Raw genomic sequence first — 25237 nt, 5'->3', positions numbered from 1 at the left:
CACACACATAGACAGCCTGAATGTAACATGAATGGGCTCACAGTGCGCACACACACACACACACACAGTCCGAATGTAACATGAATGGGCTAAGGGTGGGGACACACAAACACACACACACACACACAGTCCGAATGTAACATGAACGGGCTAAGGGTGGGGACACACACATACATACACACAGTCTGAATATAACATGAATGGGCTCACAGTGCACACACACACACACACACACACACATAACTCTGAATGTAACATGAACGGGCTAAGGGTGGGGACACACACACACATACACACACACCTAGTCTGAATGTGACATGAACAGGCTCAAGGTGGACACACACACACACATAGTCTGAATGTTACATGAACGGTCTCAGGGTAGACACACACACACACATAGACAGCCTGAATGTAACATGAATGGGCTCACAGTGCACACACATACACACACACACACACAGAACTCTGAATGTAACATGAATGGGCTAAGGGTGGAGACGCACACACACACACACACACACACACACACACAGTCTGAATGTAACATGAACATGCTCACAGTGAACACACACATACACACACACATAGTCTGAATGTGATATGAACAGGCTCAAGGTGGGGGACACACACAAACACATCTGAATGTATCATGAACGGGCTCAAGGTGGACACACACACACACAGTCTGACTGTTACATGAATGGTCTCAGGGTGGACACACACATAGACAGCCTGAATGTAACATGAACGGGCTCACAGTGCACACACACACATACACACAGAACTTTGAATGTAACATGAACGGGCTAAGGGTGGGGACACACACACACACAGTCTGAATGTAACATGAACGGGCTCAAGGTGGACACACACACACATAGACAGTCTGAATGTAATATGAATGGGCTCACAGTGCACACACACACACACACACACAACTCTGAATGTAACATGAATGGGCTAAGGGTGGGGACGCAAACACACACACACACACACACACACACACACACAGTCTGAAAGTAACATGAACATGCTCACAGTGAACACACACATACACACACATAGTCTGAATGTGATATGAACAGGCTCAAGGTGGTGACACACACACACACATCTGAATGTATCATGAACGGGCTCAAGGTGGACACACACACACAGAGTCTGAATGTAACACGAATGGGCTGGGGTGGACATGCACATGTTCAGCTTGGAGAAAAGACGGCTGAGGGGGGATATGATAGAGGTCTTTAAGATCATGAGAGGTCTTGAACGAGTAGATGTGAATCGGTTATTTACACTTTCGAATAATAGAAGGACTAGGGGGCATTCCATGAAGTTATCAAGTAGCACATTTAACACTAATCGAAGAAAATTCTTTTTCACTCAACGCACAATAAAGCTCTGGAATTTGTTGCCAGAGGATGTGGTTAGTGCAGTTAGTGTAGCTGGGTTCAAAAAAGGTTTGGATAAGTTCTTGGAGGAGAAGTCCAGTAACTGCTATTAATCAAGTTGACTTAGGGAATAGCCACTGCTATTAATTGCATCAGTAGCATGGGATCTTCTTAGTGTTTGGGTAATTACCAGGTTCTTGTGGCCTGGTTTGGCCTCTGTTGGAAACAGGATGCTGGGCTTGATGGACCCTTGGTCTGACCCAGCATGGCAATTTCTTATGTTCTTATGACACACACACACACACACACATACACACAGTCTGAATGTAACATGAACAGGCTCAGGGAGGGGACATACACACGCACACAGCATGAATGTAATATGAATGGCCTCATGGTGAGCACACACACACAGTCTGAATGTAACATGAACACATGAACGGCATCACGGTGGGCACAGACACAGTCTGAATGTAACATGACCGGGCTCAAGGTGCACACACACAGTCTGAATGTAATATGAACGGCATCACGGTGGGCACACACATAGCTCAGAGTGGACTTCGGAGAGGAGATAAAAAAATTAAGCAACAAACATACCGGTGTAATCCCCCTGCCTAGCAGTGTGTAAGTATAGTAACAGGGACATACTTTTCGTTATAAAAAGCTGTGGAAATATATGAAATAAAATACATTAGTAGGAAAAAAAGAAGGGATTTGTAGGAATAAAGTGCAAACAGGATAGATATTAGTGCAAATGACGGGTAAGGTTGCTATTTTATGAGACATCCACCTAGTAGCACTGTTTTGCGTTTTCGCTGCCATTCACACACTGAGTAACAAGGCCTGAATTGCTAATCAATATTGTACACGGTCAGGCGTGTACGGTCAGCTGGGCTGGAGGGAGGAGCTCCTTGCTCAAGCCATTGTACGATAAAGTTTCACCGAGTGGCATAGGACCAGTAAGACAAAAAACCCCCCAAAAAACTGGTAGCACATGTCTGCCCGTCAGCTCCATGGTTCTTTGTTCTTTTCTACATTTTGTTTGTATCAGCGAGAAAACCTTCCAAAGTGCCTTCAAAGCAATAACTGTTCCTTCTCTAAAACAAAAAAACCCAATTTCTCTGTTCTAATTTTGCATTTCAGAATGGTGATGGTTAGTCTAGCGTGAGATATTGTCCAGAAGCATCGTGGGAGGAGGTGTGGCCTCTCCGCGGCGTCCCGTCTCCAGAAGCGGTCTCCCAACGCGTGCTTCGGAACCCGGCAGCAAGATGAAGACACACTTGCTCGGTTACCTGCTGGCGCTCTTCTCCGTATCGATAATGGGATATTCTTCTAGAAGACCAGCCACGGATTTGGATGCAACTCCAAGGACAACTATCACTTACAATGGTAAAAGGGATACACATGTATATCTTTTTCTTTTACTGCTTCCTGTATAATTATAAACCACTTCAGCTCCATCAGTCGAGGAGCTTTCTTTGATGCAAAACCCTATCGCCTGTAATATTCAAATTATAGTCATTCAGATAAACACTAGATGTTAATGCAAGAAACAAATGCTTCTGTGTGTGCGGATGGATAATGACAGGATTGTAGTAAGGTAGCAGTTGTAAAGAGCACGTTTGTTCGCGAAGCCAGAGAGCATGCATCGGAAACTCTCTTAGGCTCCCGCTGCATTCCTGTTGCCATAAATTAGAAAATTACACCTGGCCGTGTGGTAGGAATGGTTCGTACGTCTGCAGTAATGTCCTCTGCTTGGCTATAATTTTTGTTTTTAACTACATGTTGATGAGCTGTGGGTGTAATACAGAAAGTAAGACAAGTGGATTTTGGGCCCTGCAGTGTGTTTTTCATATAAACTTATTTGATTATCTCTTGCTGTGAGATCATTCTTCTGGGCGTAAATGGCTTCCTGCAGTTTCTGTCCCATGTCCTCCCTACGGTTTAATTTCAGCACTGGGAGAATGTGCAGCACAGAATTTGGTGCATGGTTTGCAGACAATCTGTCTCGATACTGTGCTGCAGTGTCCAGTTATGATTTTCTAGTAACTTGAAAGTTATTCCCACTGGTTGCCTCGAGCTCAGCTTTTTACGATTGCGCAGTTGTAAAACCGTGTGTTGTGGTCACGCCAGGCCTTTCAACCTTGTTATTTTTTCACTTTACCCGTGTGTGGCTCTCCCTTCACTTTGTGGTTACTGCTGCTGTGGTATTCTGTCTGCTTCAATAGAAATAACAGGAGACAGTAGGAGTCTTACGCATGACGGTCATCAGCACTTCGTTTTGTTCTGCTGGAGTCAGGATTATGTGCCCTAAATAGCGTTTTTGTCAACCCAAAACAATTGTTTTATGTTCCGTTGGTATATTCCTGTGATGTGATTAAATCTCTCCTCAATTATCTCTCTTCTTAAGAAAACAATCCCAGCTGAGGACAGCATGCAAAGCCTTTTTGCTGTTTTAGTAGTAGATGACAGCAGATAAAGAGCAGTTTTTGAAGTTAAGAAGACTGTGTTCTACAGTTGAGGAATATAAGGTACAAGCTCAGGATATGAAGATGAAGTTCTTAGAGAGAGGATATGCCACACAGGTAGTCCGTAAGGCCTATAAAAGGGCATTATATGCGAATCGTGAAAATGTATTGATCACAGGTAATAAAACGGACTTAGATAGGGTAGTGTGTGCCATAGCTTTTTCTAATAATGTAGCAAAGATCAAGAAAATAATTACAACAACATTGTCACATTTTGGAAAGGGACCCATTATTTAAAGATGTACCAATATTTGCTATCCAAAAAAATAAGTCATTGCGGAATTTGTTGATCAGATCTGATGATACCTTGTGGACAAGAGATGAGTTTAAATGTTCACAGAAAATAATACAAGAAGAATAAGGGGAGAAAACAGTGAACCTGTTGTGAAGGAAGTTAAAAGGTGGAATGAATCCATTTTGAGAAGATGGAGCTTTGACATCATTAAATGGAGAAATTTTTTTTGTCTCTTTAAAATAGCTAACAAAGGTTTTATCTCCTCTTACTGACTGGGCAATTTTGTCCTCTGTTCATCTAACCATCCCTCACTGCCTCCCTTTGTTTCTGCTGATAATTATGCCTTTCTTTCTCTGCCTGTGTGATTTTATTTCATTTCTAGAATGTTAATCTCTTTGTTTTTACCAATTCTGCCACCTCCTTAGAAAGCTATATCAGTCTCATTCTCCTTTTTTTTGTGTTTGTTAATCTGCCTTATGCAAACTTGTTACCTTCTCATTGATCCATTTTATTCCTGACCAAAAGTTCTCCGTATTCCTTAACTGTCAGATTCCTGATGGGTCCTCCTCAATGCTCTCTCATCTTCTTGATGTCTGCCCCCGCTGAAGTCCAGGACTCTAGTCTCAGTATGATTTGTTTCAGTTCAGGTCCGAGTTAAATACTGAATCACACACTAGACCCCAAATTTTCTTTTACTCTGAAGGTGATCCAACATGGCCACCCCTTGGCTCTGTTCTTTCCCTTGTCACCAGAACAAGGGCCCTTGTAGGAAATCCAGGACTTCTTCATTCCTTGTTCCAGTTCACATCAGCAGATTGAATTTACCTGCAAGCAGGACTTCCTCTTTGTGTATCATCCTATATGCTTTGATGCTTTTAATGGAACTGCAATATTGTTCCCTGCTTAAAAGGCAGGGGGATAAAAGGAATTAGATTCAGATGGTACCCGAGGGCCCCCAACTTCTATGGTCTGGGATACTGTTATGTGGACATAAGGGAAAAGCACAGGACTGCTTCTATGGCCAAGTCCTAAAGGAAGTCCTGAAGAAAGCGTGCATGGGGGTAACTTGCTGGTGCGGCGGTTACTACTCTTAATGAAATAAACCTTGACACTTTTGATGCAACTCCAACATTGCTCTCTGCTTCAACGGCAGGGGAGAAGGGGAATTGGATTTAGACAGCAACCATTGAGGGCCCCAACTTGTACGGTTTGTGGAACTGATGAGCATGGGGGGTAACCAGCAAGGTGCAGCGGTTACTGCCCTTAATAGAAGCATGGGATTACTACCCTTAACCAATAAGCCTTGATGCTTTTGATGCAACTGCAACATTGCTCTCTGCTTCGAAGGAGGGGTGTGAGGCTGAAAGGAAAGAGAAATTTGGATTCAGGGACAACCAACATGAGCCATGACGTTTTTACAGTCTGGGGTACTGATGCTCAGACATTAAGAAAAAGAACACAGGGAGAGGGAATTAGTGACTATCTGGGAGGGGCAACACCATAAGCAAAGCACATCAAGCAAAACTGACTGATACATGCGGGTAATCTGCACGGCATGGCAAGTACCACCATGGGAATCTTGCTGGGCAGACTGGATGAACCATCGGTCCTTTTCTGCCATCATTTCTATGTTTCAGCATAGATTTTGCATTAACACTAATGCAAGCTTGTTTACTCCCATTAAGAGCATTGTTTATTTGTGTTAATGCGGAAGTTATTAACACAGTTTAATACATTGGCCTCTTTATTAAGTAGACTTTGAGTATTCCTATTTACGACTCTCCAATGCCCTGCATCCCTCTCTGTTTCCTTTTCTTTCACATTAACCTCTTTTTCAGTTCTCTCTCCCCTCGATTGCTGTTTTCTCTGTTTTATTTCCTAATGTATTTGGGGGTTTTATCTCTTTAAGGTTGACTTTGTTTGCATGAACTGTTTTTGCTGATGTGTCTTCCACTTTACCCAAGTAGGACATGACATATCAGATAAGGACTGTAGTACCCTTCTTGGATGGATGCAGACTCTCCCGTTTGTAGAGCTCCTTAAGCCTCCCAGGTGCATCCCCAAACCACCTTGCCTGCGCCAGTCTTTCCACCATGAACTGAAGTCCTCGTGAGGACCATTCCTTCTGCACCCCTGTTGTAGGCAGGTAGCACTTCTGAGAAGGTCCAGGGATTCGGCTGCCTGTCGAACACCTCGCCCCCCCCACCTCCACGAACTGCTTTTGAATCTTTGGTGGCTCATTTGCAAAGTCGTTTCTACCTGGGTGTACAAGAATATCCAGTTCACACCTCCTTTCTGCATTTCTCCGGCCGACGTCTGGACTCTCTGCACACATCCCTAACGGCTTTAAACCGAGTCCTCTATTGCAAGGCTTTGTGCCAGTAGAAGAGTGACCTTTTTTATGTCCCCTGCTTCCACACTTCTTGCAAATCCACATCAGCATTCATCAGCTGCCGTCTCTTTACTTGCACACACGCTCTCTCTGTTATCAACTGATATACCCAGTTCTTTTTTCTAGTTAATGCTAGAAAGTAATGTCCTGTCAATAACCTAATTGTATTGACCTTTTCTTCTGCCTACTTTTGTTCTGATTACACGGGGTCTGCTAATTCTGTTCCAGTTTGCCAGTAGGGCCTCTGTTCCACTGCTAAACATCCCTCAGCCCTGCAGTCAATTTTATGTTCTGGCAAACATCAGTCTCCCTAGGACCTCCCTTACCACCTTCAGGGCTTAATCTGTAAGCAAAAGGAAGTGGGACTATGAAGTGGGACTGTAGGAGAGGGGAAAGGGAGGGAATAGGGCTAGAATTGTGCCAGGGATGAACTCTATCCCTCACTTAAACACACACACTCTCTCTCTCACACACATACTGCATGTACGAACACACACACTCTGCCCTCCTCTTCCTCCTCCTTCCTCCAGCGTTCCTCCATTCCCAGCTCCCGCCAGTGCTCCACCCCGAGCCAGCCTTCGCCCACTCCTGCCCTTCCTTTCTATCCTGTCCGCCTCCTCTCTGCCCTGGTGATCCTGACCCTTCATCTCCAGCTCCCCACCCTTGCATGATTCCTCCGGTGGGCCTCATTCCCTCCTCCTCCCCCCCCCCTAAGTAATCCTAGAACCCCAAATCTCACTCCAATCCCTGGCGGTCCTCGAGCTGCCCCTCTCAGATAGTCACTAATTCCCTCTCCCTGGAAAATTCCCTCTCCAGGAATTCCTTTCCTCTCCCCCTCCTTGGCCAGTAAGGAAAAAAGGCCTCCTCACTGAGCCAGAATCAGCTGGGATGGAACGAAGGGAGCACACCGCATTCTCCCCTCCCTCCCTCCCTTCGCCACACCTCCTCACGCGCCAGTTCAGCCACGTTCTTGCGTCTTTTCTTTGCTCTGCAGCGTCTGCTCCAGGGTGACGCCCCTCTCTTTCCCGTAGAGCACGAGAGGAAGGGTTGGATCAGGGAGCGGAGTGGCAGTCCTGGCTTCTGTCTGATCCAGGCTCATCCCTCTCTCCCCTTCTTCGTCCCTGCAGGCTGCCCGGAGGAGAGGGGACTGGAGCAGAACACCCCACCCCCCCTTGCTGCTCTGACTCTTAGGTCTGAAAAGAGGTGGCGGAGCTCCGTTCCAGTCCGTTCCCCCACAAATTAAGCCCTGACCGCATTATTCCGACTGGAGTTATGAGCTGCCCGAGCACTCTCTTTAGTCAGTTCCTTGCCTTCTCACGAAGGATCTCGCTAAATCCCATCTTCTTTGATTTGAAAATCAGCTTTTCATGGGGATGCCGTATCCAAAGGATTTGGGGTTTGTTTGTTTGTTGTATTTTTTCTGTAAACTCTAGGTACACTAAGTAAAGATTATTCAGCATCTGGAAAAATCTTCTGATCCTGCTACTGAAAAGCAATACAAAAGTGGTCTGGTAGGTCCCACTCTTTCTGAGTGCCGGCTGATTTGTGTCCCCTCTGCGTGGACCAGGCATCTCCTCTTATTGATAACGACTTCTATAAATTTCCTTAGAATTGACATTCGATTCCTTTTTTCTGGACATGGGGATTACATGTACCCATTCAACTGATTCCTGGAATATTAAGCACAGCAGCTATCCAGCTGCTTTACGCATTTCTTTGGTGTAATTCATCTGCTGCCTTATTAACTTTCACACAGTCCAGCTCCTCCTTTACCTGATCCTGGATTATGCAAACCTAATTTTGCCTTATGTCTGGGGCTGGTCCTGTTCTTGAGTTATGTCACTCGAGTGACCTTTCCTTCATAAATGCTGAAGCAAAACAAAAAAAAAATCTCATTAAGGATATCTGGTTTGTTCTGGTTCCCAGTATGTCTGTGGTGTGTTTTTTCTCTCTTTAGCAATATTTTGAGGTTGTTGACCTAAAGCATGTATTGTTTTGCAAACATGCAAAATAATAATTCAGAGCACATAAATTTTAGAGTACATAACGCTATTTGGTTTTCAGGGTAGGAAAGCTCTTTGTGAAATATTGTATGTTCGCAGGTAGTAAACATTTCATGAATACCCCACTACGTGGGGAATTTTAATCAATGTTAGAAGTCATGAGTTGCTGCGTTGTAATATTATGCAAAGCAGCTCATTAATTATGAATTGAAGAAAACTGGCATGTGAAAATGGCCTCACAAGCCAAAGGAGAACTGATGAGGTGAAGATAAGAACATAAGATTTGCCTGCCATATTGGGTCAGACCAAAAGACCATCAAGCCCAGTATCCTGTTTCCAACAGTGGCCAATCCAGGTCACAGGTACCCGACAGGATCCCAAAAGGTTGATAGATTCCAAGCTGCCTATCTCAGGGATAAGCAGTGGATTTCCCCAAGTCCATCTTAATAGTGGTTTATGGGACTCTTCTTCCAGGAAATTGTTTAAACCTTTTTTAAACCCAGCTATACTAACAGCTCTTTTCACATCCTCCGGCATATCACCTAATAATTTCATTTAATGTCCCCTTGTCTTTTAAACTATGTCTATCTATATGTTTAGTAATTTTGTTCTTCAGAATAGGTTTAACCATTTTTCCTGTCACTTGACATCAGGCTCACTGGTCTGTAGTTTCCAGGATCACCCCTGGAATCCTTTTTAAAAACCAGCATTACATTGACCACCCTTCAATCTTCATGATCGGAAATTTTTTTGGAAAATGCTTAAGGCATTTTTATTTAGAGAAGCTTCTCCTGTTTGCTAGAGAATCTGATATTTGTTAAAAAATGTGGTCTTATAACTTTGTATCGTGTTTAGTGTTTCTTAAGATTGTTTTATGTTGAATATGTAATCTACCTAGCATGATTTTATTATTATAGGCAGACTATAAATATTTTAAATAAATAATGTGGGATAATTTACAGAGTACACAAACTATTTGTGTCCTATTGTATTCTTACCTTCTAGAAAGGACATTAGAGGCTGAGGCTTTCTAAGGATGGGATGTGATTCAGGCCAGATATAAAGGCAGACTTCTTTCTTTTTGAATACAGTCCTTTCTAAATAATGTGTAATCAGGTATATTTCCTTCTCAGGTATGAAATTGTTCCCCATCCCCGCTGTCACCCTTCCAGATCATAGTGATTCCATTTATACTGCATCCCCACTGGGATAGTGCTAGTGCTAATACTCTGGGGCCAAGATGCCGTAATTTGTGCTAGGCTAGGCGCATGTTTCAGCGTGCGGCTTTCCGCACATTTATTTTTTGTGCTAGAACTCTAATCTTGATGTAGCAAGGAGATTTGCACACAAAATGCGTGCACGCAGACCCGAGTAAAAATGTGCACCCAACTTTGTGTTGCTCCTTGCAAATCCTGTGTTGAGCAAAGCCTTAGCTATGACCTCCCAATGCAGAGAGGTGCGTAGGCTTAACTCATGTTTTCTTGATGCTGGACATGTAACTCCTGGTCAGAGGTGGAGTCAAATTTCTGGGGCTGAACTGGAGTTTGTGGTGTTGGCGTCCATGAGTGTAGGATTTGTGCGTCTAAAACATGATTTCTGCATGCAACCTACGAGAACAAATTTTATGCTCTTTCCTCATGTTTTCTATACGCAACTTTTAGGAGCCTATGCTCTTGTCCTAAATCGTATTTTGTGTGTGCAGTTCTGGAGGGTAAAAGTTGTGTCCTTAGTGCAGTGTGTTTTTTGCCTCTGGCGTTTAGGGACACAGTTTCTATGTGCATAAACCGTGGTCATGCTCCTGTCATGTTCTGTGTGCATTAACCACTCAGGAAAACAATTTGCTGAAAGCTTTGCATGGAACTGCAGGAAGCATAACAAATACAGGGCCGAATGTAATAAAATAGAAGTAAAAAAGTGCGTGCTGTATTTCGTGAACATTTTCTTAATATGCTTACTGAAAAAAAAATAAGTCAACACATGATTCAATGAGATATTAATATGCAAACGCATCAGGAGTTAAAAAAAAAAAAGCCTGTAAACCTAAAAGTAAACAGCATGCTTAAATGAAGTTTAATGCATACAAGCCGTGGTTTATGTTTAGGTAACAGGATTTTTGTGCACTAACCATGTTTAGCATGAATAAACCATGAGCTGTCATCATCGGTGAGTTATGTCCAATAAATTATTGAATTTAGCCTGGGTTGATTGGAGTGATGCTGCTGCTGTTGGTTACCTTGCTTAGGTCTCTTGCGCAGCTGTCCTTATCGTCCACCCGACCAGCCCAGAGAGCCGGGGCTTTCTCCCCTACCAGCAGATGACAGACAGAATTCGTGGGGAAAACAGGTCCATGTGCTCTCTTCCTATGAAATCCTTCCTTTGTTGTCTTATTCGTTAGTTCGGCAAAAAAAAAATAAATAAAATCGTAAGAGTCCATGGAATAATATTTCTAAAGGAGGCTGGCAGTGTGCATGTTTGAACCGGCCTCGCTGCAGCCGCACTGTCCCCAGCTGCCGGGGCAGCACTTTCTCTGCCTCTCCAGGGCTGTGCTGATAAAGCAAGCGTCCGTTTTAGAAATTATTTCCTCAGAGCAGACCTTCATCCTGGGTTGAAGGGTTCCCCGTGCAGGGGTGACGGGGCGTTAAAGCCACCTATCTTCCAAGCTCTGAATTACGTGACTATTTTATTTTATTTTATTTTTTTTTAGTGCTGACCACTCTTAGCTCCCCCCCCCCCGGAGTAAGGTGCACTAACTGTGCGTTGGAGATGTGTAGGAAGTTACTGCCAGCCGCCTGGCCCTGGCTGACAGTTTCCTTTCCTGGTCCTCAAGGGTCGCAAACAAGTCTGCTTTTTAGGGTAAGCAAAATTAACTGGGCTTAAAAAACAAAACAAAACCCATCCTGAAAAGCATCCTAGAGCTGCTTGCGGCCCTTGAGGTTGGACGTTTGAGGAGCCCCGATTGCGCGTTCTTCCGGAGGAGCTCTCACCGGCTCCGCGCCTCTCTCTGCAGCAGGCTTCCTTCTCCTCAGGCTTGAGAGCCCCTCCCCCTCCGGCACATCCTTAGGAGACCAAAACATATAATCGTGGGGGGGGGGGGGGTGGAAGAGTGAACCAGGAGCTGAGAAGAGCGGGAAGCAGCGTCTTCCGGGTTTCAGAAGCTCGCCCTTTCGTTCCATGTTTGGGAAAGGGCAACGCTTCGTGCTCGCCTCCTCCATCCCCATATCAGGTTCCACAAGGCGGTGCGGTTTAATTGAACCTGAACCCCAGGCAAAGGCCTGTACGAGGTTTCAGTTTCCCTGGCAAATAATAAGTGACGGGGTGTGTTCTGCAGGTCGGGCAGGTTTTCCCCCCCACCAGTCCCTTGCGGCAGAGTGCCAGCGCCTTTTAACCTTTTCCTGGAAGCCCCTTTGTTTAAGAAAAGTGCACCATCCGTCATGGAAGCCTCCTCGGGTGGGGGGGGGGGGGGTGAGTGGCATCCTCTCCGCTTTAGGTTACCTGCGCCCCCCCCGGAGTAAGGTGCACTAACTGTGCTTTGGCGATGTGTAACCGGCCACCTGCCCCTGGCTTTCAATATCCTTTCCCGGTCCTGAAGGGTCACAAACAAGTCTGCTTTTTAGGGTAAGCAAAATTATGCAAATAAACTGGGCTAAAAAAACCAACCCAAATAAATATTCATTGTGGGTATCCTGAGAAGCATCCTAGACCTGCTTGCGGTCATTGAGGTTGGTAAGTTTGAGGACCCAGGTTGCGATTTTTAATAACGGAAATAAAAGTATGTGACCTTCAAAAGCCTCCTCCCCCCCCCTACAAGGTCATTTGGGCCTGTAGCTGTTCTGTGTGCTCTAATTCAGGTACCTTCACCCATATTTTACTGGTTGGTAAAACTGCCCTGCCATTTCACTCGGCTAGATGCAGATTTAAAGTGGTGGCTTGTTGCATCACGGCGACCCAAATCTGTCTGTCCTCTTCGTACGCTGAACAGCTTTTGTGTTTGCTAATAAGGTAGAAGGGAGGACGACTTTCACCATGCTACTGGGAGACTCTGGACAATTCGTGCTACATTTCTAGACGCAGAGGAGAAGCATAAATTGGATGTAACGTAGTTAAATATCATTTTAATCATCCAGCATTTAATTTTCGATTATGATGTGTAGTTTGATGCGGATTTTACATCTGGGATGTTTTTACACAGGTGCTTTCTCGGTGCTTTTATTAGCACTGTAACACGCTGGCAAACTGTAACACAAGTCAGTCTTATCGAAATTCCTGGACACGTCCTGGGATGGCCTTTCTGTTGCTTAATTCAGCTTACCATCAGGCCGATTCAGTACGGTGCGCTCAGGCCGAGCGCACCGTTAACCCCCGTTTGGACGCGTGTTTTTGACGTGCTATTATTACCCCTTATACAGTAAGGGGTAGTAATAGCGCGTGGAAAACGCGCGTCCAAGCCCCCAAAACTAATAGCACTCTCAACATGCAAATGCACGTTGATGAGCCTATTAGTTAGTCCCGCTCAATACAGAAAGTAAAATGTGCAGCCAAGCCGCACATTTTACTGTCAGAAATTAACTCCTGCCGGCAACCGGGAAAGTGTACAGAAAAGCAGAAAAAAACTGCTTTTCTGCACACCCTCCGACTTAATATCATAGCGATATTAAGTCGGAGGCCCCCAAAAAAAAAAAATTAGCCCACAGCTCACGGGTTGGATGACGGATGCTCAATTTTGCCGGCGTCCGTGTTCCGAACCCGTGGCTGTCAGCGGGTTTGACAACCGACGCCGGTAAAATTAAGCGTCGGCTGTCAAACCCGCTGACAGCCGCTGCCTCCTTATTAGCGCGCGCCCTCATTTGCATACTGAATCGCCTGCCCAGGAGAGTGGCCTGGGTGCGCGTTGGGAGAGCCGGCGCTCGCCTTGGAGCGCCGGCTCTCCCGCGCAGATTAATGAATCGGCCTGCATGTAAATGCCAGCTCCAGGCTTTTGAGGGGGGGGAGGGAGGGGAGTGATACTGGCAGCTGCCATGGGCGGCCTGCTTCGGCGTGTCTGCGTGAAGCCATGTGGTGTGCAGGCCTGGAGCTCCTGAATGAACCTGTTTTATTTAATACTCTTCCGCCTCTCCATGCTCTTCCTGGGCAGTGACGCCAGACCTTCCTCCTCCCCTCTCTGTCTCCCCCCCCTGCCCCGGTAAGGGTTCAGGGGGTGGGGTGGGGGTGGCAGAGAGGGGAGGAGGAAGGTCTGGCGCATGTGTCAGATGTGTCCATTAGAAACAAAGACAGGAATCCAGGCTGCAGTCTCATCTTTGTCCCTTGATGTAGTGAATTCTTATTGTGTCAAATTGCCAGTAGAAATGCCCTTACGTGAGCTCTGTCTAATGTAGCTCACAGGTCTTCAGTCTGAAACCTTTTTTTTTTTTTCCATAAAGGTAGGTGTGCAGTAAGCTGTCTCGAAAATTCAGCACCTATGGTTTTTTTTGTTTTTTTTTTTAATAGAGAATTAATGACTTTTAATTTTAGTTTCTCTATAATAGGTCTATCAAAAACACGGTAATGTTTGAAAAGAGAAATAACGTACCTGCATGCGGCCTGGGAATCGTTACAGCACTACAAAGCATTTCCCCTCTAGGTTCTTGGTTCAAATCCAGCTCAGGTCAGCAGAGGCTTAGGCCAGTGTTTCCCCACCGGCGTGCCATGGCACTCTGGTGTGCCGTCAGACCTGGTCAGGAAATGCCACCACTGTCCGATGCTGGGGTCCAGGCCAGCACCTGGGCTCTGCTCTCAGCACCTCGCACCAACAAGAGACACCAGTGGTAGCTTTCTGAGAATATGGTTCTCCATGCATGTGTTGTGTTTTGGACATTGAAGCGTGGGTCCTTGGTCGCTATAAGAGATGGCACCTCCCACAGGGCGAGGCCCTGTGGGGACTTGCAGCGCTAGGCTAGCTCTAGGCAGAGATGGACACGGAGAATTAGCTTTATTGTACTGCAACGTGGATGGTGACCCGAGGAACGGGTGATGATTCCAGCCAGGAGATGAGGAACCAGATGGCAAAGTTCCGACTGTAGGTTGCAGGGCGGAAACAGCAGTTCCACAGTCTGACCAAGGTCCCAAGAGGGGAGATGGGTGTGGTAGTGGTCCGCAAAGCAGGGTAGGCCGAGAACCCAAGCTTAGATGGAGAAACCAATAGATCTGGTAGTGGTCCGCGGTGCGGGGTAGGCCGAGGATCTATGAAGAAAAAAAAACCCCAGCCATTTACTCTAAACGGAATAAAGCAAATACTAACCAACATGAAACTCATCCTTAACTTCGATAAGACTGAAATAATCATATTAGACAGAAAGAACAACACTCCTCAACTACCACCACTCAACCTGATGAACCAAAAAGTGGTTATCTCTCCAGTCAATAATGCCCGCAATCTAGGAGTCATACTTGACAAGGAACTTTCCTTCAAGAACCACATCACAACTAAAATCAAAGACGGATATCATAAACTCCTAACACTTCGTCAATTAAAACCTTTCCTCTCCCACAATGACTTCAGATCAGTCCTTCAATTACTCATATTCTCCACCCTGGACTACTGCAACTCCCTCCTATTCAACTTACCTCTCAACATCATACGACCACTCCAAATCGTACAAAACGCAGCAACAAGAATACTAACTGGATCTAAAAAACATGATCACATTACTCCAACACTGATATCACTGCACTGGCTCCCAATAAAATTTAGGATAGAATACAAAATACTATCCATACTACACAAAATAATATATGAAGAACAAACAAACTGGCTAAGTTCATCCATAAAATTGCATGCTCCAAACAGAAACCTCAGATCAGCAAATAAAGGACTATTAAAGATTCCACCTGCTCATTCTAAACAACTCACCTCAACTCAAAAGAGAGCAATTTCTCTAGGAAGCCCTAAACTCTGGAACTCCCTCCCAATTGAACTAAGAACACAAGAAAACTTAAAAACTTTTAAAAAAGAACTAAAAACATGGATGTTCACCAAAGCATATCAACTCACCCAATAACTTAAAAACACCACTCCCATCCTATTAACACTAGCAAAGCTGGTAGACGCAAGGCAAGAGAATATTATAACAAAGAACCGAAACGTAAAGATTAACCAAAAACTAAATTTATAAAATGATACTTTCTATGTTAAACCTTTTGGAAACTCTATTAATCATCGAAACTTTGTAAACCGTTGTGATGGCGAAACCGAACGACGGTATATAAAACTCAATAAATAATTAAATAAAAATAAGAGAGAGATGAGACAAAGCAAAGACAGAACTGGAGCGACAGTACTCACTCTGATGCTGGTAGTTGTAGTAGAAAGGAACCCCCAAGGAGCAGAGGTCCCGGACAAACAAGGCCCCCAAGGAGCGGGTACATTAGGCGCTCTAGTTGGTAGGAGGTAACCCCGGAGGGTAAGGAGGAGTGAGGCAAGGTCCCCGTGGAGTGGGTACCTAAGTCATCCTGGAGCAAGAGTACACAGAGCGGAAGCGTCTAGTAACGTGGAGAGATCAGCATGGAGGATTCCTTGCTAACTCATAGAAGGAATCATGAGCGGAGATTAAACACCAGAGCTAGTGACATCATGCAGTGGGGACCCCCCCCCGAGGTTCCTGCCATGACGCACATAAAGGATGGGGCTGCGCGCGCACGCGCGTGTGTCCTAGGTGACTCCTGGAGAAAGATGGTGAACTCAATCACCCATGCCGGACCAGGGATGCTGGAGGGTACGGTGAGGAGAAGCGGAGGCAGCCATCTTTCCAAAATGAACTGTCAGGTAGAAAAAAGGCGAGCAATAGAGGGCACAGCCGTCTGCGACCGGGCGCAACAGCATGCTGCTTCTTCCTAGCTACAGTATGAGCCCTGGCGTGTAGTAATTAATGGGCAAACTGTAGGGCATGATAAGCTGGGGCCGGCTTGGGGCAGCACACACATTACACACAGCCTTTCCTCTTCAGCTTCCTTCTTTGAGTTGTCTGAAGAACATAGAAATTGCCATGCTGGGTCAGATCAAGGGTCCATCAAGCCCAGCATCCTGGTTTCAAAAGAGGCCAAACCATACCACAAGAACCTGGCAAATACCCAAACACCAAGAAGATCCCATGCTACAGATGCCAGTAGTAGCAGAGGCCATTCATTCCCTAAGTCAACTTGATTAGTAGCAGTTAATGGACATCTCCTCCAAGAACTTATCCAAACCTTTTTTAAACCCAGCTACACTAACTGCACTAACCACATCCTCTGGCAACATATTCCAGAGCTTAATTTTGTGTTGAGTGAAAAATAATTGTCTCCGATTAGTCTTAAATGTGCTACTTGCTAACTTCATGGAGTGCCCCCTAGTCCTATTATCCGAAAGCGTAAATAACCGATTCACATCTACTCATTCAAGACCTCTTATGATTTTAAAGACCTCTATCATATCCCCCCTCAGCTGTCTCTTCTCCAAGCTGAACAGCCCTAACCTCTTCAGCATTTCCTCATAGGGAAATTGTCCATCACCTTTATCATTTTAGTTGCCCTTCTCTGTACCTTCTCCATCGCAACTATATCTTTTTTGAGATGCGGCGACCAGAATTGTACACAGTATTCAAGGTGTGATCTAACCATGGAGCGATACAGAGGCATTATGACATTTTCCATTTTATTAACCATTCCCTTCCTAATAATTCCTAACATTCTGTTTACTTTTTTGACTGCTGCAGCACACTGAGCTGACGATTTCAAAGCATTATCCACTATGATGCCTAGATCTTTTCCTGGGTGGTAGCTCCTAATATAGAACCTAACATTGTGTAACTACAGCAAGGATTATTTTTCCCTATATGCAACACCTTGCACTTGTCCACATTAAATTTCATCTGCTATTTGGATGCCCAATCTTCCAGTCTCACAAGGTCCTCCTATAATGTATCACAATCCACTTGTGATTTAACTACTCTGAATAATTTTGTATGATCCGCAAATTTGATAACCTCACTCATCTTATTCCTTTCCAGATCATTTATAAATATATTGAAAAGCACAGGTCCAAGTACAGATCCTTGAGGCACTCCACTGTTTACCCTTTTCCACTGAGAAAATTGACCATTTAATCCTACTCTGTTTCCTGTCTTTTAACCAGTTTGTAATCCACGAAAGGACATCGCCTCCTATCCCATGCCTTTTTAATTTTCTTAGAAGCCTCTCATGAGGGACTTTGTCAAACACCTTCTGAAAATCCAAATACACTACATCTACCGGTTCATCTTTATCCACATGTTTATTAACCCCTTCAAATAAATGAAGCAGATTTGTGAGGCAAGACTTCCCTTGGGTAAATCCTTGTTGACTGTGCTCCATTAAACCATGTCTTTCTATATGCTCTGTGATTTTGATCTTTAGAATAGTTTCCACTATTTTTCCCAATACTGAAGTCAGGCTCACTGGTCTATAGTTTCCAGGATTGCCCCTGGAGCCCTTTTTAAATATTGGGGTTACATCGGCCACCCTCCACTCTTCAGGTACAATGGATGATTTTAATGATAGGTTACAAATTGTTATAATTAGTGAGGTTTGGGTGGACCCTTGGACACTGTGGCAGCTGACCACGCCCATGGGGGGAAGTCCCGTGAGGGGCCACAGGTCAGACTCAGCTCTGGACACACAAACACAGATATTTCTTTATTTAGACAGTTTGTGAAGCCACCAGAGGTGGCAATAGTGAGTAGAAGATGTAGCCCGGCTGGGATAGTATTCCCCAGGGCTCTGGAACAGCGGTTCCTCCGGTAGCAGTGCTGTAGTGGAGAGAACTGAGAAAATGAGTACAATAGAACATTCACAGAGCCCCAAGTATGGAGAAGCCCTGAGATAGGGAGAGCTGGCCCTCGAGGAGCGAGTACCAGATCCATGGGAGCAGAGAGACTTGTTGGCAAAGTACTCACACAGCGGTTCCACGTACGAGATGGCACTGGCGCTGGAACGGAGGCAGGCCCTCGAGGAGCGAGTACCTGGTTCCAGGGAGACCACTGAGGAGTAGATGATAGTAGTACTCACTGATGGTGTCTGTAGCGAATTCTTACAAGTAGAAGAGGAGCTAGATGCAGGCAGCAGGTCAGGGAACATGGGTCCTCGAGGAGCGAGTACCAATTATTTATTTATTTATTTATTTATTTTTAGTTTTTATATACTGATCTTCCTACATTAGATGCAAATCAAACCGGTTTACATAGAACAAAAAGAAACTTGCCTGATGGCATTACATGAAACAATGAACATTTATGCAACTTTAAATAACATTGTCAAGAGAAGAAAAAACCATGTATACAATTTGAATTACATAGTAATCACGGTAAACATTTGTTGTCCTTATGTTAAGCTTAGTTAGGGATAAGGAAAGAAGATAAGTAGAAATAAATAAATGAATAAATAATTAAAATAAAATAAAGGAAAAGTCGAAAAAGTGACTGAGGGACTCTTCAAAAGGGAACCTGAGTAAATGTGAGAGCCTAAAAACATATCAAACCAAATAGATGAGAGGAATAAACAGAGAGGTGTAGCGAGAGAAGGAGGGAATGCTATAAACTAACAAGAGGGTTCTGGAAAAGCAAGCTTGAATAACCAAGTTTTAAGTTTTTTCTTAAACGAGATTGGGCAAGTCTCTTGTCGGAGGTCTGGAGGGAGAGTGTTCCAGTTAGAAGGACCTGCAGTAGAAAAGGCCCTTTTTCTTAGAGATGTTTTAGCTTGAGGGATGAAGAGGGTCCCTAGGTATGCTTTTCTCAAGGGTCTGGTGGAATAGTTAGGGCGAATTTGGAAAGTAAGATCTAGTGGGGCAAGATTGTATAGGTTTTTGTGCGTGATGGTAAGCACTTTGTAGATGATTCTATATTTGATGGGGAGCCAGTGGAGGTTGTAAAGGATTGGAGTGATGTGATCCCTCTTTTTTGAATTTGTCAAAACCCTGGCAGCTGAGTTCTGTAACATCTGTAATGGCTTTATAGTTACAGCAGGGAGACCGAACAACAAAGAGTTACAGTAATCAATTTTAGTGAGTAAGATTGATTGGAGAACCAAACGGAAATCATAGAAGTGTAGAAGAGGTTTAAGTTTTTTAAGGACTTGTAATTTGAAAAAGCAATCTTTAGTCGTATTGTTGACAAATTTTTTAAAGTTGAACTGGTTGTCCAAGAAGGTGCCTAAATCTCTTACGTACGAAGAATTTTTGAAGTTATCAGGTATTGTTGAAGAGTGTTGAGGAGAATGGTTATCAGCCTGAGGTTGAACATTTGGGTGAAAGGTTGTTTCTCTAGTAAGAAGGTTTTCATCATGAGAGATGATTAGGAATTCTGTCTTATCTTTGTTGATGACTAGGTTAATCTTAAAGAGGAGAGAGCTGATTTCCTGGAAGCAATTATTCCAAAAGATGACGGTTTTTTGTAAAGACTCCTTTACAATTACTCCTTTACAATTACCTGATAGCTACCTGAAAGAAGGAAAAGAGGCCCCCGAGGAGTGGGTACCCCGTTAGCAGAAAGAGTCCAATGGAAGTTGGAAGGCAGAGTAGCTGGGTACGGACAGCGAATCCCATCCGTAAGGATTACCCTTGCTAACTCAACGGCTAGCAATAAACTGTAGGCTTATATATCTGGGCAGCGTAACGTCATCACAGGGGGACGCTCCTGAGGAACGCACTAATGAGGAAATAAGAATGAGGAAATAAGAATGAAGGCCGCGCAGTGCGCACGCCCTAAGGTACCTGTAGAACATGGCGGGAGGCAGTGCCCAAGCTGGTCCGGGTCGCTGGAGAGGACGGTAGGCGGACGCCAAGGCAGCCAGGCATCCGTGAAGAGCAGGAGGAGCTGCAAGAAAGGAAAGGTAGGCGGAGTGAAGCCGTCGGGAAGTGACGGTCGCAACACAAATTTTAACTAATAGATCAGAAATTTCATTTTTTAGTTCGTTCAGTAACCTAGGATGCATACCATCCGGTCCAGGTGATTTGCTACTCTTTAATTTGTCAGTCTGGCCTACTACATCTTCCAGGTTCACAGTGATTTGGTTAAGTTCGTCTGACTCATCACCCTTGAAAACCATCTCCGGAACTGGTATCTTCCCAACATCCTCATTAATAAACACGGAAGCAAAGAATGAATTTAGTCTTTCTGCAATGGCCTTATCTTCCCTAAGAGTCCCTTTAACCCCTTGGTCAACTAACAGTCCAACCAACTCCCTCACAGGTTTCTTGCTTCGGATATATTTTAAAAAGTTTTTATTATGAGTTTTTGCCTCTACGGCCAAATTCAATTTAAATTCTCTCATCGCCTGTCTTATCAATGTTTTACACTTAATTTGGCAATGCTTATGCTTTATCCTATTTCTTCAGATGGATCCTTCTTCCAATTTTTGAAGGACATTTTTTTGGCTAAAATAGCCTCTTTCACCTCACCTTTTAACCATACCGGCAATCATTTTGCCTTCCTTCCACCTTTCTTAATGCGTGGAATACATCTGGACTGCGCGCCTAGGATTGTATTTTTAAACAATTTCCATGGCTGTTGAACACTTTTAACCTTTGCAGCTGCACCTTTCAGTTTTTTTCTAACTATTTTTCTCCTTTTATCAAAGTTTCCCTTATGAAAACTTAGTGTTAGAGTTGTAGATTTACTTTTATGACCGTCTTCCAGTTATTAGTTTAAATTTGATCATGTTATAATCACTATTGCCAAGTGGCCCCACCACCATTACCTCTCTCACCAAATCTTGCGTTCCATTAAGAATTAAATCTAAAATAGCTCCCTCTCTAGTTGGTTCCTGAATCAATTGCTCCATGAAGCAGTCATTTATTATATCCAGGAACTTTGTCTCTAGCAAGTCCTGATGTTACATTTACCCAGTCAATATTGGGGTAATTGAAATCTCCCATTATTATTGCACTGCCAAATTGGTTAGCTTCCCTGATTTCTCTTAGCATTTCATCATCTGTCTGACCATTTTGTCCAGGTGGACGGTAGTATACTCCTATCACTATACTCTTACCCAACACACATGGGATTTCTACCCATAAAGATTCTACTGAGCATTTAGGGGCAGATTTTTAAAAAGTACACCCGCGCGTACTTTTGTTCGCGTGACCGGTGCAAACAAGAGTACGCCGGATTTTAAATCTGGGGCCGGCGCGCGCAAGGCTGCGCAAAATTGGCAGCCTACGCGCACTGAGCCGTGCAGCCTGCCTCCGTTCCCTCCGAGGCCGCTCTGAAATCGCGTGTACCCCTTTGAAAATCTGCCCCTGAGTCTCTTGTATGATCTTTATCCTGTTGGACTCTATACCCTCCCGGGCATAGGGGTAAATTTTCAAAACCTTATGCGCGTAAATCCCAGGCTTATGCGCACTGGGCCAATTTTCAAAGCCACGCGTGTAAATCCCCAGGATGCATGTAAGTCCCGGGGCCTCGGGAAAGGGGAAGGAGCGTGGCGTGGCATGGCGTGGCTAGAAGCGCCCAGCACAACGGCCATTTGCCACTTTGCTGGGGAATCGTGTGCTGGCAGGGTGCTGGCACTCGCAACTTGCTCCTGCCCCGAGGCAGGAGCAAATGATAAGACAAGGATTTGGGGTGGGGGGGGGGAGGTTAGGATAGGACTAGGGTATGGGAAGGTTAGGGGAAGGGGTAGGAAGGTTAGTATAGGTGGTAGGGAAGTTCCCTCCCAGGCTGCTCCTAAATTGGAGCAGACTGGGAGGGAACTGCGGAAGGCCACGGGCATCGGCACGCACAGGTTGCATAAATGTGCACCCCCTTGTACGTGCCGACCCCCATTTTATAACATATGCTCACCAGTGCGCGCATGTTATAAAATCGCATGTCCATGTGTGCATGCCGGGTAGCACACGCACATGGATGCCCGCACGCAAGTTTTTAAAATCTACCCCATAAAGTGCCACACCCCCACCAAGTTGATCCTCCCTATCATTGCGATATAATTTGTACCCTGATATAGCACTGGTCCCATTGGTTATCCTCCTTCCACCAGGTCTCTGAGATGCCAGTTATGTCAATCTCACCATTCACTGCTATACACTCTAACTCTCCCATCTTACTTCTTAGACTTCTAGCATTGTCATATAGACATTTCAAAGTGTGTTTTTTGTTTGTGTTAACAACCTGCTTTTCAGTTGTTAGGGATAATCTTTACTTGTGTAAGGTTTTGAAAATTCATCCCACAGGGTCCAACTATGGGGTGGGAGCGATCCCCAGTCACTCCCGCCTCACCCATGCGGTAACTCCAAATAGAGCTGGCTGGCCTGAGGCTGGTGAAATATGGTCAGTACATCACAGTGGCGCCAGCCGCAAGGCAGCTGATGCTATTTTCATTTGTCGCACCCGCAGGACAAGAGCAAGGGAGATTGCTTCTGCCCATTTGGACACTATCATTGTGGGTAAAGTGAGGGGAAGGGTGGGATGGAGGGAGTCTGCGGAGGTTGAGAGGAAAGCCTAGGGGCCTTTTGTTTTTTATTTTTTAAATCGTAAAAGCACATGGTGTCTGGGGCAGAGCAATAGCAAACTGGAACACAAAATCTGATTTGTTCTTCTGCCATTTCAAAACAGACACGAAGCAGCAGCACGTCCCTAATAACTGTGATCAAAGAACAAATAATCAGTTCCCTTATATAAGCAACGATAATGGTTTTCTTATATTAGGATTTTGTAAAGTTATGCAAATAGAATAAAAAAAACATAAGCAAAACGTCCCCTGAAATCTCTGGATCTAAATGTCATATGACCTGCCTATGGCATCCTTTCAGGACAGGTATATTCTTCTTTTGGAACCACCTGTTTTTATTGTTTTAAATGAGCCTTGTATAGAACGAGGGAAGAAAGGAGGGGACAATATAATAGATGAGATTCATTGCATAGCTGTTATAAATTTTTAATTGTTATAAGGAGTAGATACTGGTATTGTACGTTGCATTTATTGTCTGCTCAATGCAAGTTGTAACAGTTGATGCCATCCTTAAATACTAATGAAAATGATTGAACATAAAAGAGGGACAGTAAATAATGAGTTAAATTAAATCCTGCTAGACCGGGAGGATGGCGGAGGCTTCATTCCGGCTGCTGGGTGCTGAAACCAAGGTACCTGGAGGATGATTGCTACAGTGCCTGGGCTAGATAGGGGGGAAAAAAAGGGTTAAGGCTGAAGAGATGGGTAGAGGAACACAGGAAGCTGCAGACCAGGAATGACTATCCTACCAAGCTTAAAGAAATCAAGAGTAGGAGTAAGTACCCCCCTTTTACAGAAGGTCCACGGCATTGAAAAATAATGTATGTATGCCATACAGGAATTCATGGTAATGTTTTTACCGATTAAAATGAAATAAGACGCGTTGTTGTGTTATCTCCCGTGGTGTTGGTTTTCCTGGGGTGTATTCAGTAGATTCCCCCCCCCCCCCCAAACAGTAGAATGACTACCAGCAATTTATGTCTTGGAGAGAGTTTCTGTACGTAGATTGTGACTCCTTGACCCGACTCTATACAAGACACGCTCTGCGGGACATGACCAGTTTCTTAGAAGGAGGTTTTTATCGTTAAAATCAATTTCCTGCCTGTCGACTCAGTTCCTTTCTCTTTGGTTCCTAGTTGTTTCTTAGTATTTTTTAATCATAGATATTTTATTTCTTAGAATGAGACATGTCAAAGAATACAGATGTTGGACTTTTTTTTTTTTTCATAGGTAATTTTTAAAAAGTCATCCCACAAGCTGTTTATGGACTATTATTCATATTTTGGATGCAGTGTATCAGCGTGCTACTAGAAACAGAGCCAGCAGCCACTGCAACTGCTACAGGGCCCAGGTCCCCTCAAAACATTTGACAGATTGGTTCTTCTTCCGTCCTCCTCCCCCCCCCATTCAGTCAGCGGCACCAGGAGGACAAGCCGGCCAGGGGTGCAGTAGGAAGCAGCCCCACTGCAGCATTCACTGTGAGCATGTGTTGACTTGAGCTGTGACCACACTGCTGGTTTTTTTTTTTTTTTAACTCTTTGTAACTTTTCCAAACTAGACAGTACAAGTAAACTGAAATATAGGTGACATGACAGAGATTGCAGCTATGCATCCATAAATGCAGTGCAGATCTTCAATCTATCTGCTTTCCCGCCTCAACCAATACGGTCCCCAGATATCTCTATACCGTTCTGACTGGCCTTTCAAAGAAAAGGTACGTTTTTTCCATAAGGGCAATATCCAAGATCTTGGATTCCCAACAGAGAATACAACGGGAACTTTTTCATTGGTGTGCCACAGTCAATAAATGACCCATCAGTTTCCTTTAACCTCTCATCTCCCAGCGATTGGGCCACCTCCCCATCAAAAAGAGAGCAGGGTCCACCCTCAACCCTGGACCATAGACATTATGAATCGAATTGCCCACCCGCCCCCAGAACTCTGAAACCTTCGGGCATTCCCACCACATATGAGAAAATGTATCAGGGAGCCCACACTTCCTCCAGCAGGCTGAGCTAGCATTACTGAATTTAGTGTAGAAAGTCGGAGTACGGTATAGGCTGTTCAACAATTTATATTGCAGTTCCTGCCCCTTACAACATATAGTAATTTGCCGGGACCATTTCCAGTTGGCTTTCCAATCCACAGCATCCAAAGTAGCACCCATATCCTGATTCCACAGCTGAATT

The 25237-nt window shown here is 44.6% G+C and overlaps 1 protein-coding gene across 1 annotated transcript in view; it reads left to right on the top strand.

Moving 5' to 3' along the window:
- Positions 1-25237, top strand: part of SEMA4G (semaphorin 4G) — a 352161-nt gene that overhangs the window by 84949 nt on the left and 241975 nt on the right. Inside the window, exon 2 of the mRNA XM_029610258.1 lies at positions 2541-2786. Coding sequence (XP_029466118.1) covers positions 2666-2786 — 121 coding nt within the window. The 5' untranslated portion in view covers positions 2541-2665. The remainder of the gene's footprint in view (positions 1-2540; positions 2787-25237) is intronic.

This window comes from Rhinatrema bivittatum, chromosome 7, assembly GCF_901001135.1.
Source record: "Rhinatrema bivittatum chromosome 7, aRhiBiv1.1, whole genome shotgun sequence".
NCBI lineage: Eukaryota > Metazoa > Chordata > Amphibia > Gymnophiona > Rhinatrematidae > Rhinatrema > Rhinatrema bivittatum.
This window is presented reverse-complemented; position numbering and strand designations above follow the sequence as displayed.